The sequence below is a fragment of the Trachurus trachurus genome (assembly GCF_905171665.1).
Source record: "Trachurus trachurus genome assembly, chromosome: 12".
In the NCBI taxonomy this organism is placed as follows: Eukaryota; Metazoa; Chordata; class Actinopteri; order Carangiformes; family Carangidae; genus Trachurus; species Trachurus trachurus.
Genome location: NC_139908.1, coordinates 14,415,677 through 14,433,367, shown reverse-complemented (window position 1 = coordinate 14,433,367; position 17,691 = coordinate 14,415,677). Strand labels below are relative to the sequence as shown.

At 41.1% G+C, this 17,691-nt stretch overlaps 3 protein-coding genes across 4 annotated transcripts in view; 2 read left to right on the top strand and 1 right to left on the bottom strand.

Annotated features, from left to right (window-relative positions):
- Positions 1-7,467, bottom strand: part of ric1 (RIC1 homolog, RAB6A GEF complex partner 1) — a 37,964-nt gene extending 30,497 nt beyond the window's left edge. For both annotated transcript variants that reach the window (XM_083983410.1, XM_083983411.1), the window contains exons 1-2: positions 6,824-7,467; positions 651-758 (exon numbers count right to left, since the gene is read on the bottom strand). In XM_083983410.1, the coding sequence (XP_083839536.1) occupies positions 651-758; positions 6,824-6,964 (249 nt within the window). In that variant the 5' untranslated portion in view covers positions 6,965-7,467. The remainder of the gene's footprint in view (positions 1-650; positions 759-6,823) is intronic.
- A 410-nt stretch (positions 7,468-7,877) lies between these two features.
- exosc2 (exosome component 2) lies at positions 7,878-11,786 on the top strand. The gene is made up of 9 exons (XM_083983315.1): positions 7,878-8,148; positions 8,624-8,725; positions 8,861-8,906; positions 9,001-9,090; positions 9,243-9,308; positions 9,408-9,476; positions 9,795-9,971; positions 10,545-10,673; positions 11,473-11,786. The coding sequence occupies exons 1-9, from the start codon at positions 8,033-8,035 to the stop codon at positions 11,551-11,553; spliced, it is 876 nt and encodes a 291-aa protein (XP_083839441.1). The 5' UTR covers positions 7,878-8,032; the 3' UTR covers positions 11,554-11,786.
- A 2,586-nt stretch (positions 11,787-14,372) lies between these two features.
- abl1 (c-abl oncogene 1, non-receptor tyrosine kinase) overlaps positions 14,373-17,691 on the top strand; it is a 31,630-nt gene continuing 28,311 nt past the window's right edge. Inside the window, exon 1 of the mRNA XM_083983510.1 lies at positions 14,373-14,584. Coding sequence (XP_083839636.1) covers positions 14,458-14,584 — 127 coding nt within the window. The 5' untranslated portion in view covers positions 14,373-14,457. The remainder of the gene's footprint in view (positions 14,585-17,691) is intronic.

The following is a 17,691-nucleotide window of genomic DNA, read 5'->3' as shown; positions in this document are numbered from 1 at the left end:
CGACCCACTGACAGAAAGCCTACATGCAATAAATCAAAACGCTGGCAAAAAAGGTGAGAGGAATTGTTCCTGTTACAGAGAGTAAAGAGAGACGGTGTGAGAAAAAAAGAAGAAGGGTGAGACACATTGGTGGAAGCTCGGTGGTAAAAGCCGTCAGATAAGTGCAACATCTGCAACAAGTGCAACAACGCAGCTTGTTATTCAGAAGCTTTCACTCCAACTGTGTTAAGAGCCAAGACCGAGTTGCAGACTGTATGACTGTGTGTAGTTTATACAAACAATTTCCCCATCGAGACCAGATCATACTTTGTGTGGGTTACAATTAAGACTTAACTTTCGCATGATTCAAAGAAACACGGGCCACAAACTCCCTGACCTCTTCCAGAAAAAATGCGTGTGATCGACAATCCTGTATTTAATGTGAACAATTCTGATGGTGCACCACATTCACACAAATACTCAGCTGTTCATAGTTACATGATCATGGGCGCACTAAAGTAGCAATTTTATCCATTATGACTGTATAATTCTGATGGACAACTGTAATTGACCTTAACTGGCAATAGATAGGAGGGGGGGGGGATAATATTTCTCAGTGTCAGAACGTCATGTGTGGTGATAATAAGATGGTGGGGTGGTGGTGTACTTACCGCCACAGCTATCATGGAGTCGTCTGGTTTCCATTCTGCCTTCTGGTAGAAGCCAAACTGGGCCGCCGCCTTCGCCGACTCGATATAGCTGACTATCAAAACACTGGGCTGTGGGAGGGGGAGCGGGGATATGGGAGAGAAAATGAATACTTTAAACATCCTGCTGGTCATAGTCAACCGACTGCCACACTAGAAACCTCCTGTATGCCATCGTATGGAAATGAAGCGTGCAAGTTGTACTGTGAACATTTTAGTGTTATTAAAGCTAGCACTGGGGCACAAAAAGATACAGGACATGCACACAGTAACAATTAAGCAATTAAACGTGTCATTTCAGTCATGCAGTCTTATTATGACTCACAAATGTGCTGTAACTTGTATCTGTGTTCAAAGGTTTAGTCACACATTTCGTTTTATTTTGACATAGTTCTAGAAAAAAATAAATCTTATTATTCTTGGACTAATAATAACACTCGTTTTGAGGTGTTATGTTCCTTTAATTGGTCACAGCAACACAACACACAACACACAAGCATGATAACATTTACAGTGGTGACTGACATTTGGTATTTACTACTGTGCTTGAGGGGGGTTGGTTGCCACTCATTTAACTCTTTAAATGTAGGTTAGCAGGAAAAGAAATAATGCAGATAAACATCATGTTGGAAAAAAATGTGACGGCTGCTGCTCGACTGCTCATTCTTAACTTGTGTGGCTCGTTTATTCTTAAAAATATCTTTCTACGGCACGTTCAGGTTGCCGTTTATGCTAAACATCGCAGCACAGACAGATGAACAGTCTTTGCCTGAAGCCGTTGCCCTTGATTTGCCTCTACCCCCGAATCACTAGGGCAGATATTTGTCTGGATCACAGAGCAATGATCATCACCAGTTCATTTCCATCCCCTAATGCAATACTGAATTCTGCATCCTGCTGCTCTGTCTCCTCTTGCTCTCCACAAATCTAAGTTCATGATCTGCAGCAAAGTAAGTAAGACGCAGAGAGTAACATTATGATTTATAATTTTATATATATGAATGTTCTCCAAGGAGATCGTGACATCGGCAGGTGTTGGAAACAGCTGCTGAAGAAGAGAGATGGTAATGAAGTCAGTTACTGAACACCAAAAAACCGCAACACCTGCCAAAGCATAATGCAGTCAGTTGCTCGCATTAATCATCTACCTTGCTTATAATTTACAGTTCAATCATGTTGCAAAGCTGTAGTTTTACTGTACAATGCTAATGTAATGCCACTGATTATTACCGGAGATTAATCAATACTCTTTCCCATTTTTTAAATATATCAAAAAGAGCTGCGTGTCTGCTACTTTAACTTATGTATTGGCAGATAACATTGCACATGATAGAGGTAAACATGTTTTTAGCTTCTGGGACACAGACACAGAAAGAGGAACTGCAGCAGAATCTTTTTAAAGCCAAACTTGTATGGTAAAGCAGCTAATTCTGTTTTCAGTGAGACATGTGACAGTCCTTTACATTATAGAGAAAACCAGGACACTACCAACTGAATGGTGTGTTGACAAAAGTGGGGGGGAAACATCTCTGCATGTCGTGTCTGCATTGCAACATTAGACCTTGTACCCAGTCAGTGTAATAAGAGTGCGGGTTTTTAAGTATTTCTACCCCTCGGTGTTCCTTTTCATATGATTAAAACTTAATAAAGCAAGTGATACTGGCTCTGGCGGGGCACGCTCACTGAGAGACATGGAGAGAAGCTTCTCTGCTCAATTACACTTGCAAAATCTATGAGGAAGTCTGTATAAAGGCACAATCACACACATTTCCCAGATTTGGTGGCAGCTTAGTGAAGTGACATATGGTGCAGTCAGTGTCTAAGTATTAGGACAGTTTAGTTTTGCCTCTGCACTCCAGAGCAGTGGATATTACAATAGAGTTAAAATGCTATTGATTTGAAGCTCATACATTCTCCTGACAAATTGTGTTTCATTTACCATCACATTTCTCTCAGGTTTATAACAGGTCAACAGCCAAAAGTCACAAGAACAAACGTTGAGTGCAATAAAGGCTTTACACTGAGAGTTATAAATTCCTCTAAAACCCAACAAAAATCAACAGTCGTAGACCTGATAAGTGTAAAAGTAAGTGGAAGTGAACTTTACATGTGACATTATCACTGGTTCCTTTTTTGACTCATTCTAGCGTTAGTGTTGTGTTTTAGGTTTTTGGCTTTAAGCTAAAACCTAAATCAGAACGTAGGGTGAAAACGCTTCACTGAGTGATAGTCTTGGGAAATATCTTACATCTACATCCTCTGAGGAAAGTATATGCTAAAAAACATGTATTTCTTTTGCTGTTCTACTAAAAATTTACATCCTAACAGCATTTAAAAAAAAACCTCTTAGGGTACAGAAATGAATATATATGAGGGGTCACGGGTGTGTGTGTTTATGAAATCCATCTTCTTCTCTTCCTCTGCAGCTGTACCAATACTTGTCTGTGCCAATAACTCTCCTCTTCTTCTTCCTCCTTTTCCTTCCACCTGGAAAATGCTCACATTCCCTCTACTCGGTCGGTCCTTTCCTCAACAAGGTATTTAATTTAATATTATTTTGTTCCATTAGCAATCAAAACTCAATACAGCTGCTTGTTGATGGTTAGACTTTTCGATCAGTCATTATGGCTAATTGAAACATAATAATAATAATATAATGAAATGCAAATGCAAAATGCAAAGTAAAACACCCTGTAGTGCCTTTTCAATTACATGATTCTGTCAAATGATCCATACATAAATGTGGTTATTGATGTTTACATTTGGGAAAACTTAGTGCATCAATCTACAGGCGGGCAGGTTTATTGCCCACCAACACATAGGCACACCTGCCAACAGAAAAAACTGACCCATGTTTACATGACAGCATGAATAAAGAACCAGAAATACATCATCCTAACTGAGTTAAAGATGAAATGGTTTGCAGCATAGAAGTGACTCGACCCCAGTATTTCCCCTGTATGCCCATTTTCTCTGCCATAATTTCATGAAATCAGTTGGTTTCACAAAAGAAATCCTGTCTTAGTCAGATGATTAGTCACAAACAAACTATACATACACACACACACACACACACACACAGAACACTGCTAGTTTCCACAGACCCCCAGAGCCAGCTATGGTACTACTACTATCCTGCATAAAAGCACTGCCACACCAACACAGTCCATCCTTCTATTCCTAGACATCCTGGGCAGTATCTCCTCCTCCTGTCCCGTACAGCTGTAGCAGGGGGACAGAACAGAACGGCTACAAGGCTGAGCTAACTGTGCTACACGGATTAGTAATAATGCCTTGACTGAACTAGCCGGGCTCAGGCTGCACTAACCAAGGTCGAGGATGGATGGGATTAAAGAGAATAGACCTTGTTGCAAAATGATAGAGAAATGGTGCATTCACAATCACGGATATTCATCACGTTACGAAGCAGAAAATACTATCTATGTACAGTCTGTCTCAACTCAGTCATGTTTAGTTCAATTATTTTGGCCACTTTAGTTATTTCAGCTACAGCTGTATAATAAACTCTGTCACTATTGTAACATCACATAGAATAACTACAGGACTGTTTGTATTTCGTAACACCACAATACACATTAACTTACACTATACCCAATTTAATAGCCAATTTTTGCACAAACATGCATCTAAAGGTACCTTGGAAATACAGAACTACAGAAAACTGAGCAAAGACAAACTCCTGTACTGTGTCCCTGTCCCTGTATGTGGATTTGGGATGGATGGTGAAGTGAAAGGACACAATGGGACCAGCAGATGTGAACGGTGCTTGTCAGGAGGAAGAGGCTGCTCCAATTGACATTCCTGAGATGACCCTTTTCCTGGACGCCTCATTGATACTCACAGGCGGGCAGGTAAAGTTCTTAAGAAAGAGGGGAAATAAAACATGGTCGCATCCTGTGTGGGCCTCAGGAAACGAGCGACCATGACCCATTGTTATTACATCTCAACAATATACAAACCATGTTGGAACACAGACTGCACTAAACAATGCGCTCAGCTGAGGGTTTTTAAAAATGAAATGCCCTCCATGTCCAGATCGGCATTTAAAAAAAACCTGATGTACTCAAACTAACGAGGACATGAGCGATTCAAAGCACAGTGTGCAGTGTTTATCAAAAAGCCATAGGACTTCAGATGCTGGCACTGGACTCAGAGCTGAGTGGGAAGTCGCCAAAGACCTTGTGAGCAATTCTGCACTTCCACCGAATTGAAAAGCTGAACTGTTACTTGCGTGATGGCGAATGGCATAACAGAAAACATCATTGTCTGCAAGTTAAAATATCCTGTGAGCAAATAAATACATACAGACAATCAGTCATCTGCTGCAGCTACCACCATATGGCATATTGCCTCCAAGCTTCAGTGAGTGAACAGTCTGTTTAATAGTACAGACTAAAACATCTCATTTCATATAATTTTCTGTACTGGATGTAATAGTTGTATTTATGACAAGGAGAAGATTGATATAGAGAATTAATCTCTTATGCCATAAACTTCTGTTAAATTTACTCCCATGTATGACCTTAAAAGACAAAAACAAATCACTGGTCATGCAATGATTCTGCTCAGCTCGCCTCGTACAAATGACAGGTTTATGGGATCATGATGTAACATCACAGTTTCCTTGGCTCTAGACCAGGGGGGTCAAACGTGCGGCTCGCGGGCCATAACTGGCCCAGCAGGGGGTCAAATCCAGCCCTCAGGATGAATTTGCCAAGTGTGAAAATTACATAGAAAACAGAAGAGGCATGATATTGTTGAAACATGCACATATTTTTATCAAGAAATTTCAGGTTGTTCATAATATGTTTTGTAAAAGGATAGTTTATTAACTGTAAACATCTGAATGTACTAAAACAAAGGGAAAAATTCAAAGTTCTTTTTATTTATAGGTTATTATGCTATTATTTTACTGGTCTGGCCCACTTCAGATCAAACTGCGCTGTTTGTGCCCCCTGAACTAAAATGAGTTTGACACCCCTGCTCTAGTACAGGAACTGCAACAGAATCAATTTAATCAGCCGTTCCAGATCAGGGAGCTGGTTTCAACACAGGATCCTTCTTTGAATGCAGATATGGCGAAAGAATTGCTGCTCGGAGCTGAGATAAAACTATTGTCATGTTGAAAAGGAAGAGTATGTCAGCATTGGCCTTCAACTACACAGACACCTTTTCTTTTTGAAAGTAAATGTGAAATGATTTTTTTCCTGTGTCTAAAGCTGCTGTGGAGGGATAAGAATGAATATAAAGGGATCAAATGATGTGCTGGCTTGATTGTTTTCATTAATCATTTAACTCTGGCAGCCTGTTGAGCTGCTTGCCTGACAGGACATAGCTACCACCACGGGATGCACTCGCTGAGTATTTGTTTTAAACACCGCTGGGAATCCCATGCTGATAATAACTTAAACTTTGAACTTTGATGAGCTGTTTGAAGCAGCGTGATAAAAATAGACACATGTTACCTAAAGTACTCAATGTACCTGAGAAATGCTAACCGGTTTGCATTTCCGCTCCTTGGGGGGGAGGAGGTGTGAACTGCCCTTCCTCACCATGCCTGACATGAAGCATTCATCAGGTGAACTTCAATTCCTGTGGCTACAAAGATGAAAAGCCACCAACCCTTTGTCATGAATGAGAGAGTAAATGGGAGGAATCTCATTCAGATACAATGTAGTGATGAGCTACAATTGCTGCACACGTATACGGATACACTCACAATGTTATGATGCATCACCTGTCATCTATGCGATTATAGGTGTGTTATGTGGCAGCATTTGTCGACACGTCAGGGTAAACAGTTTTACGCTGCACTTCACTGACGACACCATTTTTTAAAAACTAAAAACGAAAGGCAGCGAGCCAAATCGCCACGCAGGAACGCTACGCATCTGAAAATAAAAATAATGGCGGTGTTAAGATGTGAAGCAGGTTTAATGCACCATGCTCACCTTGCGCCAAGCACCCCCCCCCCCCCCCCCCCCAAAAAAAAAAAAAAAACATACAAACAAGCAATGAAAGCAGTAGCGCTACACTCATTGTTTGTGTCTGTGCAGCTGAGTTCATGTGCATGACTGGAGTAGGGGGAGGAGGGCTGCTGCAGCTGGTTAACTTACCCGACTGAACCAGACGCTCAGCTGTGTCTCTGACAACACGGCGAAGTAAAACCTCTGGGAGCTGGGCTGGATGTGAAACGGCTCCTCTTCGCTCCTCAGCGGACAAAGCAGCCTCCGGGGCCAGCCGGTTAGAAAATACATGACGGCAAACTCTCTCTGCGCCTCGGCACTGCAAACAGTGTCGCAATGCCAGGTCGTCGCTTGCCTCCGTATACCCCTCCTGTATTATTTAATCCAAGTGTCTCATGAGGGCCTCTAATGTGTTAAAAATAAAAACTTCGGTATCGGTACACACAGTCCACCGTTTGCCCCCCGGTCAGGCTATCAATCCATAGATGCCATACAGAAATGTCCAAGCAGCCGACGGAGCTACGCGGCTAGCCCCGGGGCTAGCACTGGATTTCCAACTTGAAGCTAATGAGCTGTCCAAAGCAACGGCGGTGTAACCGAAAACAAAAGGCAACCGAGGGCCCGCGGTGACACCATAGAGCACTAAACTGCGCGCTGCGGCCGACAAACGGGTCGATTGACTCTCTCCCCTCGCTACCGTATCACTCCTTGCGATGTCTGGACCAGAGGTGTTTAAAAACAGCAAAGCGTCCAGTTTTCACTCCTCTGTGCCTCACTGTCGCCATCTTTACAAGAGTCCGCCAGGCTCAACGCTCATTGGCTGCTGCGAAGAAGTTTGCGTCGTGTTGACATCTGACGTCACCGCTCCGTTATGTGGAAGCCGCGGTTGCGTCGACGCCAACGTGGCTCGTCGCTGCCACCTGGTGGTGTAAAGAATATAATGTCTTCAAAAAAAACCTGCATAAAAAGACAACAACACATTTTCACATTACCATACAGAATGACAAAATGTTATTGAACTAGTCACGTCTTCCAGCAATTAAAAAAAAAGAAAAGAAAGAAGTGGTGGTACCAGGCCAGCAGATGAAGAAGGGGACGATGATGAAAAAAAAGTTGTTTATGTCCTGGTCTAGCAAGCTGCCTGGTTAATGCTTTAAAATCTCTTAAATTCTTCCATATTACTGGACTCAGTGGTCCATTTTTAAGTAACGGAAACTTTAAATAAAATAAAATAAAATAAAATAAAATAAAATAAAATAAACAAGACTCGGATGTTTCACTAGGCGGCAGTAGAACATGTACAGCTGGTAGCCAACTACCAGAGAGGGAAGAAGGAGAAGAAGAACAACAAAAGTAAGCATGGCTGCTGACATGAGATTACCAACTATCCGAAAACCAGTGTCGATTTCTACTTTCGACCGAAAAGATTTGGTTGTTCCCGGCGATGTTATCACTTCAGACACTGGTTTTATGAGGTAAGTGCCGATTGGTTCACCGGTGATAGATCGGTAGATTGCTGTGTGTTTGCCACATGATGTTCTCGTGGAGGGAAGTCTAACCTAAACAGCTTGCTGATCTATGGTAGCTCTTACATTGACAGGCATTACATTTATTTACACACAACTAAAACCTACAGACTGCGCCAGCTTGATCTCTTTAAAACCGGTACTCCTTTTATAATAACACAGGTTTAGCCAGTGACAAGATTATAGAGGTTATAATCATGGATGTATGCTCAATCTGCCTGGTCTACCATCTATACTGAGTATGGTAAATCCTTCGCTTGCACGCCAATACAAAATCTGAAGTTAAATAATGACGTTGACACACACAAAATCATAAGAAATTGTGTTATCAACGAGTATCTGGAGGTTATTGTCAACCCAGCTTTTTTTTGTTGTTGTTGTAATACCCATCGACAGTGATATGATATACACCATTTATCCCCAGGGGTCATGGCACCTATGTTGATGATGACAAGTTGACGGCTTCTGTTGCTGGAGAGGTGCAGAGAGTAGACAAGCTGATCTGTGTCAGACCACTTAAGACCAGGTAAGTGATTCAATTGAGTCAAATGGGCCTCCAGGAAGTGAACTGATGAGTGCATGTATTTTGTTTGGTTTGTTTATTGCTTCTTTTGCAGAATAAATGTCATGGTTTTTGTGTTATTGCACTACCGAATTGCAGGTTCAACGGTGAGGTTGGAGATGTGGTCGTTGGAAGAATTACAGAGGTAAGACACTCCCTCCATGTCCCGACTCTTGTGTGATGTTTGACATTTCTGACTTGTTATTATGGCCTGTAAAGACTCTGTTTTTTATGTATAGGTACAACAGAAACGTTGGAAAGTGGAGACCAACTCCCGACTGGACTCTGTCCTCTTGCTGTCTGCCGTCAATCTGCCTGGAGGAGAGCTGGTGAGATGCTAGAAAATGTGTTTCACTACTAGTGTTGGTCCATGTATTACAGTGGCGGGTCAACTGGCATTATCTGAAAGGACAGGATAATGGGTTTGGCCAAGACTATTTATATGTGTTGTTAATATATTTGATTTCATTCATTCTTTTAGAGGAGAAGATCAGCAGAGGATGAGCTCACCATGAGAGAATACCTTCAGGAGGGAGATCTCATCAGTGTAATGAATAATATATCACAATCTTTCAATAACTGGTCCATCTTCTTTTTCGTTCATCTATAATGTCTTTTTTTTTTTGCTTTTGTCCTGTGATTTTAGGCAGAGGTGCAGTCTGTCTTCTCAGATGGAGCCCTATCACTTCACACTCGTAGTTTAAAGTATGGAAAGGTAGGTTTTTGCCAATGTTGACAAATATATGTGCATATTTAAATTTATGTATTCAGATTGTGGTTTAGTCGAAGTGACTGGTTTTTGGTTCAGTAACTAACTAATACAGAAATGAGAAAATCACAGCAAATCACATCACTATTGCCCAGAAATGATTCTCAGTGATTCTACGTACTAGGAATTGTCTAAACGTGTAATGAAGATTGGTGCCAGATTGCTTTTTAAACTTTTTAAATCATCTTTTTAAATCATCCTCATTATATTTGAGACAGTGTTTATTTGACCTAATATCCCGTCTGTGTTTTCTGTGACATTTAGTTGGGACAAGGAGTGCTGGTACAACTTTCCCCTTCTCTGATCAAGAGGCAGAAAACACATTTCCACAACCTGCCGTGTGGTGCATCCCTCATCCTCGGGAATAATGGTTTTGTGTGGTTGTATCCCACACCAGGACAGCAGGAGGAGGAGGCTGGGGGCTTCTACACCAGTTTGGAGGTGGATACCAATCTGTTATTCTGTACAAAGAGCAGTAGTTCATCATTTTCACTTGTTATTTTTCTATACTATGAAACTAATAGTGATCCAGCTGGAGATGGGAACAGAATCATTTCATTTCATTTTTGATTTATTCCATTCATGGTATACATTCTTCACATGGTTGCACATATTTACATAATGTACACATTGTCACCATGAATGAAAAGGAGCAGGATGAAGAAAACTTATAGTACCTGCCCCTCTCTGTTGTTATAATGACATTGGCTTACTTCAACACCAATATTATACTCTATTTCAAAATATTAAAGATGATGAAACATAGTAGTGACAAGAAAACAAACAAAATAGCAGTGGACACCACTTGTCTATCTATCTTTTCTTTTTTTCCCTTCTTTTTCTCTTTCTCATCATAAATAACTTACTTGATCTCCACAGTTCTTTAAAAAAAAAAAAAAATCTGGCCTTGTTTGTATACCAGTGAATTGCAAAAGATGCAGCACTTGAACTTGCTCCTGTATTTGTATTTCTGTGTGCATTTCAAACATGTTTTTCATGTCTCTGTCCTTTCAGCCTGTTAACCTGTCAGATCGAGAGGTGATTTCCAGGCTGAGGAACTGCTTGCTAGCACTGGCTGCACACAAGGTCCTTTTGTATGACACCAGTGTTCTCTATTGCTATGAATCGTCACTTCAACATCAGGTAAGAGTCAGTGTAATGACTTGTCCGTCCAGTCAGTTTGTAACAAATGTAACTGCTGCTGAATTGCACCTGCTGTCTCACAAATGTAAAACTATAGCATTGGTCAGACACTGCAATAAAACAATTGACATTTCTCTGATGCACTGTGCCATCTGGTGGCTAAATCGGAAATCCACAGCTCCTGGGCAACACTCGGAAAAAAACAACAACAATGTATTGCAGTTCTCAACTTTGACTCCACTGTTCTAATAATGTGGAACAGATATGGTTTATTTCATTGATCTTTGGGCTGGAGACCTTATAACTTAATCGCTAATGCTTCTCATAAATGTTGTGTTTATGTTGTGTGAGTATTTCATCTCCTCTTAGAATGTTGTAGTTAACATTTTATTTATGCAATACTTGATTACCTTATCAATCTAGATACTAATTTACAATGTGTTCTTGGTTACTAATTACAGTGACCAACCAAAACTTACCTCCCTCTGAAGCTGCAACTCAAAATACACTGAAGTAGACATTGGATCTGTTTTTGTTGTTCCTTGTTTGTCCTGGTTACAAAAATCAAAATCTGGTTTACTGGTAAAACTAAGATAATTTAAGGGGGGAATGCTTCATTTAGAACAACCTGAGAATAAATCATTCTTTTTATTTGTTTTAGTAAGAATTTTTTTGTTTACATTTTGTCAATGTAACATTGTAAATATTGCCCATCAGAATCCATAGCCTTTGATGGTTTAAATAACCGATTTCTTTCAGTGCAGCTCATCTACTGTTCTCCACCTTACGCCCTCTGCAGGTCAAGGACATCTTGAAACCAGAGGTGATGGAGGAGATTGTAATGTTGACGCAACAGAAGCTGTTGGAACAGGAAGGGTAGACAACAAAAATTCAAACTGTGATCTTGTCGCAAAATCAAGACCATGCCAAGCATCTATGTGGAGGACTGCTTACCTGAAGACTGAACTGGCCTATTTTCACAGACATCTTTCTATTGTGGGCAGTTCAACAGGTCTTAGAAAGAACTGCTGATCACTGTTTGACAGCTAATCGTAAATACGAGTAACTTTTCAAAATACTGCATAAATCACTTGAGCAGCTGTTAAGTTTTACAGAGGTATAGTGGAACACTTTTGATACATTGTTAGGTTATACAAAAATACATGTATACAATAAATTTTCTATAATTTTCACTACTCAGTGTGGTCTGTTTTGTTGTGAAAGTGAAAGGAGAATAACACTGGGATCCTTTTAACTTTCATTCGTGTATTTTTTTGGTACTGGCAATAGCAGTTATGCAAAGTGTAATCTAGCAGAAGCATGAATTGATGTGCATCTTCAAAATGTGTACACACAAATACGGCACTAACTTACTACCATTGAACAGTGGATAAAGTAAGCAAACAACCACAGCTGATATACCACTTTTTAAAAAAAAATAATGTAGTATATTGGTATAAGTTTAGGCAAGGCAATGCAAGGCAATTTTATTTGTATAGCTCGTTTTTACAAACAGTTTGTCTCAAAGGGCTTCACATAGTATCATAACTATATTGTTTTTTTGTTTTTTTTGTTTTTTTTCCCTGTCCTGTCTTGTATTTTTAACTGGACCCAGAGTCTGTACTAATAAATTATCTATCTATCTATCTATCTATCTATCTATCTATCTATCTATCTATCTATCTATCTATCTATAACAACAACAATCTTTGACCTTAGACCCTCACATCGACTGAGGAAAAACTCCATGGAAAACCCTTTTAACAGGGAAAAAATCTGAGAAACCTCAGGGTGAGCAACAGAGGAGGGATCCCTCACCCAGGACGGACAGACGTGCAATAGATCACATACATAGATTACATAATTACAGGGGAAAACATGTACTTTATCGTTATGTATAATGTGTTTGGGCAAAACAGGGCAAAATCCTCAATTACAATTTGGACAAAATCCACTCTATTATGGAATAGAGGTTTTTTTTTTTTTTTTTTAAGTGTAGAGTACAGTGATGAGTGTGATTGCCTGCTTGTTGCACTGTTGCTGCTGCTCTTTCCCTCTTGCCCTCCCAGCAAAAATATTAAAAAACCTCCACACCGCTCCGATCCCCCATCATGTACTAGCCCACGCACGCACGTGACGTCACACGTCGCCCCACCCACATATTTCTGTAAACCACCTTGCGTATGAAGTATGGCGGCCCCAGCCACACAACTACTACTCGGCAAAAGTTTACTGCTCAGATTTTCACGTGAGAGCGATGAATAAGTACGCGGACCGAGGAGTCGGTAACGAAGAGCTCGGCGACTGTAAACACGGGGAAGGACTCGCGGGAGGAGTCGTCGGTGCCTCGCCGGCGGAGTTTCCTCGATTTCTCCGCTTCGCCTCCTTGACTGAAGTGCCTCTAGTCCGGGTACCACAGGGGAAGAAGCTCCGCAAGACGGGAAGAGTGGTGGACACGGAAGTTTGAAACAAAACTTGATTTAAGTGGCTTTGGAAAGCAGCACACTTGCAAAAAAAAGAAAAAGAAGAAAAAGTGTCAAGTCGTGGTGGCCGGCAGATGTTTTTTTTTTTTTTGTGAGGCATTAAAGTGCACTTGTCCGAGACTTTTAACACCAGCGTGTTCACAGCAGCGACCCAGCAAAAGAGCCAACTGTTGACTGCTCGATGTGCATTTAAGGGTCTGGCGCTGCTCACCACCACCACCAGCTAGCGTTAGTTAGCCTCCATGGCTACCTTCAACATTAGCCTGAGGTCGCCAGCTAACCATCAATATAAATGTCTCCTTGGACGTGTAAGTTCCTGTTTACACTCGTTTTTTACTCCACAAGTTTGTGACAATGATACAAGTTTAAAAGCCTTCTTTTTTTCTTTTCTGTTTTAAACTTTAAGTGCTTATTACCCCATGAAGTAATGTTTTTGACATCGCTTTTGTAAGAAAAAGCTGCCCAAGAACAATAGGGGGGTAATGATAACAATAATTAATGCTCTGCTGGCTTTCAGTGACCTCCTTTTTATGCGTTCTCCATCTATGTTGTTTTTGCATCGAGGACTTGGTTGTTGTCGTCCCCAATTAGCACCAAACGTCTTGATAGTTGTGCATGCATTGCAACCTGCAGTGAGGTTCAGCAATGTTAGCTTATCATGGGGAGCTTGATTGGAGTTATAAAAATGAAATCAGGTGGGCAAACATCCTACAGTAGATGCAACAGAGGAATATGGGACTGCACACACAAGGAAACACATGTATGTTGTAGTGATGTATAATACAGAAGTTCTTACAACTTAGGCTGGTTGAAATAGTACAATAAAGTGTTTATTTGACATATTTTGTCTTACAAATTGTCTTAGAAATGTGCTTGGAGTAGTTGCCAGTTCACCTCTGAATCATTGTGAGATCATTTTTTTTGGTGTTTAGATTTAGGTCAGAATCACCCACTATGTCATTTTTAAAGTTTGCCAGTGCATTTTTTTCTATTTGGGAGTATTGTATCACTCTTAATGTAATCACCAGTGAGTAATAATTGTTTTTTTTTTTTTCTCTAGATTCCTGTGAAATGCCTTTCTTTGACCTGTGACGCACCCAGGCCCCATTAATGCATGATAAACGGAGACATACTGGAGTAATACGGATCGTCATACGTGACCTGCATCACCCTTACTCCAGGAGAGGACAGACTGAGTCAGGCATAGGGGCTCCCCTCCCTGCCTGGGGGGCCAACGGTTGGACGGTGAGCAACTGAGTCCAGCTTGGAGAGTCCCGGCTGCGGCCTGGCACCCTGCCCTTATGGGGCAGCAGCCGGGGAAGTTTGTCGGGGACCAGAGGAGACCCAGTCTGCCAGCCTTCATCAAGGGTGGGAAGAGAGAGTCATCACGCCATGGGACCCAGCCCTGCAACGTTTTTGCTGTGCATGGTAAGAATAAACACTTCAAGTAGCAACTGTGCGAGGTTGCTTTCCATCAACAGCAATTTTTTTGACACGCTGTAGTTAGTTTGATCAGTTGTTATAGTTGTTTTGATAAGATTTTGAGGGATTAGCTTTACAACTTGTCACTCCTGGCGTAGGTTATAATACCATGATATATTTCTCACCTGTGCTTTCCTTGGTCCATCAGTTTTTGGGGTGCTAAGGAGAAAGCTGATCATGTACAAAGTTGAGAAAACAAGAATGCAAAATGTGGAAGATGTTACAATGCATACATAAAAATCGCAAGATTGTGCAGACGGTGTCAAAACATCTGAAGTTGCGTCATTGAGAATGCGGCTTGTTGGAGGAATAACAGATTTGCGATTGCACAACTTTGAGAAGAGAAAATGATCACTTTGAAGCATGCGATAATACATTCGAACAGTTTTTAATTAAACCCATGCACCATACACAAGCATCTCGCAGATCCATTTGTTGACATGACACTGGTTCACCATAGAGACGGTACGAGGAATCAGTAACTCTGATTGGTTGCTTGCTTCATTTTTTTGTTGTGATCGGGCGTCCGTTGCGTGACCAAAACAAAGTGTGATTCCTTTTGTACTGTTAAACAACAACTCGTGACCAGTAAGGAAGACTTTCAAACATTTAATGCGCAATGAACTGCAAACCACAGTGGTGATATATTGATTCACTTGGCATGCTTGGCATACTAAACTGATTAACAACAGAGCTACAGTGATGGAGCGATGCAACAGTGAGGTTCATTCACACTCTGCAATCTCTTGCAAAATGGAAATGCAGTATCTAAATCGCAAAAAAAGAATATAAAGGTACAATGTGTGGCATCATAGTTGTGTATTGTTAGCACTATCATGTTGTGGTGCTATAGAGATGCCCTCACCTACGATCACCTTCTCCATACAAGAAATGCAAAAATGCATTCCAACCAAAATTGTATATTGCATTTTTTTTCCATATCATGCAGCCCTATTTAATTGTTGTGTCTCTCCGGAAGGTAGATTACTTTATAAAAAGGTGTTTAATGATGATTTACTGCTCTTTGTTTGGAGATTTTTTTAGCCATCTGTTTGTCATATAGAAATAAACAGAAGCAACAAGGACTGGGTATTTTCAACATGATGCTTGTGTCTTAGGGGACTGTTAAGATCACTGTGCTGGTTGGTCATGTGGAAAGAGATTCACCATGAGGCTGTGTGCTGTGTTGCCACTATGACTGGTGGTAGAGAAAGATGGGGAACAGCTTTAAGTGTAGGTGATGGAGCAGAAAAGAGAAGTCTATCCCGCTTCCCAGTCTTATTCCTACTAAGCCTGCTTTGACTGAAGAACAGATGGAGAAGAAGTCAGAAACATTCATTAAATAACACCTCTACATCTGTAATGTGCCTCTGTCTGTAGTGTGCGGCAAAGCTCAACAGTGTCTCCCCCCTGTGTTTGTATAGGATGGTGTGTGTGGTGTGGTACAACGCAGTGCTATAAGATATCCTGGACTTGGCAGAAAACACACAGGCTGTGTGCAGAATCGTTCACAGGCGTTGACTGTATAGGCCATTATGTAGTCGGTTTGGCATTTTCTAGAGTCTGAATGTCTAGTGAAAATGGCCGTACCCTACGTACAGTGGATTTAAATGATGCACCAATGCAAAAAAACAACAAAAGGCCTAGTGGTCTGATTGCTCTTGAAAATGAGAATCTGATCACAGCGATGAAAGGAAAACATTCTCCGGCCTTCTCTCTGGCAACATGGAGAGAGGATGTATGAAAAGCTTTTTTATTTAGTCGTGTATGTATATTGTTTAAAACGCAGACCGGTTTTGACCTCACTGGCTGGGTGTTGGTCAGGACAGCACAGTGAACCAATTGTTTACACCTGGTCCAAACAAAGCATCATCAATGAAAAGGAGATTCCAAATCGTAACACTCATAATCGTGTGGTTACATCAATAGAGACGAGTTTCAAAGGTGTTTATAGAAAAGGCTCTTTCTCTTTTCACTCATTTGCCTTATTACTACCTATATGCCTCACACTGACCCTCTATCCGCTGTGTGTGGCTTGTGCATATCGTAGTCCATGACCCTATGAAGCGGTGTGTCTGTTGTAGTGCTCGGTTAGAACTGTTTGTTCCTTTTAGTCACCCATCAAATAGTATTTTTTGTGAAAGCCGACGTTTGTAGCTTCAAACGTGACCTTTAGAAACCAGCGGTGACATCATGTATTTCACTTCTTCGTTTTTATAGTCAGTGGTTTTGTTATTTACTAGGTTTGGCGTATGAAAATGCCTTTTGTGGTGGTCCTGTAGTTTATGGCCCGGGGTAGTGCAACACACAAAATAACCAACGTACACAGAGGATTGTCTTCAAGCGTAAATCACAACAAAGAAGTTGATAGAAATGTCTTTTTCATTCATGCATATAAACAACTGCTTACGCTTGGCTTCTCAATCATTTAATTAATACTCACTTGAGGGCTAGGACAGTGAAAATGAAAATCTAGATGTAACATTTCCACTTGGAGACATCAAGGAGGAAGAATTGTTGTGGTAAACATAAAATATATTTATTAATGCATAACAAAACTGCAGTTAAAATAACTTCTGGAGAAATGATTTAATCAGTGTAAAGCAGAACTGTTGTAGCCCTTTAAAATCACCACTTGCCATTGAAACAGATGCATGCCATGCATCCAGCTAAACTGATAAGTTTACCAAATGTGTCTGTAGGGCTGTGATTGCCTTGGCAGGAGTACTTTCCACTGACTCTAAGTCTTGCATAACGCAGAGGGGGGACAGGACAGGGAAGGTCAGAAAAACAGAATGAAAGCCGTTGCCGGTAAATGGATCGAATTTGGCAAAGGGTCAGTGACGTGGGGCGTATTTGTTTTCCCTTTCTGCCCCTCTCCTCCTGTGATGAGCAGGTTAGACCATGAGAGGGGATGTGAGTCATAGTGCAAGAGGAGGGCAACATCAACACACGGTTTTTACCTCTCCGCTGTTTTTTTTCCTTCCTGGTGAGCCCCAGCTAGTTAACACTCGACTAGCCAGCGCAACGCTGCGTCTCAGCGGTCGGGTTCA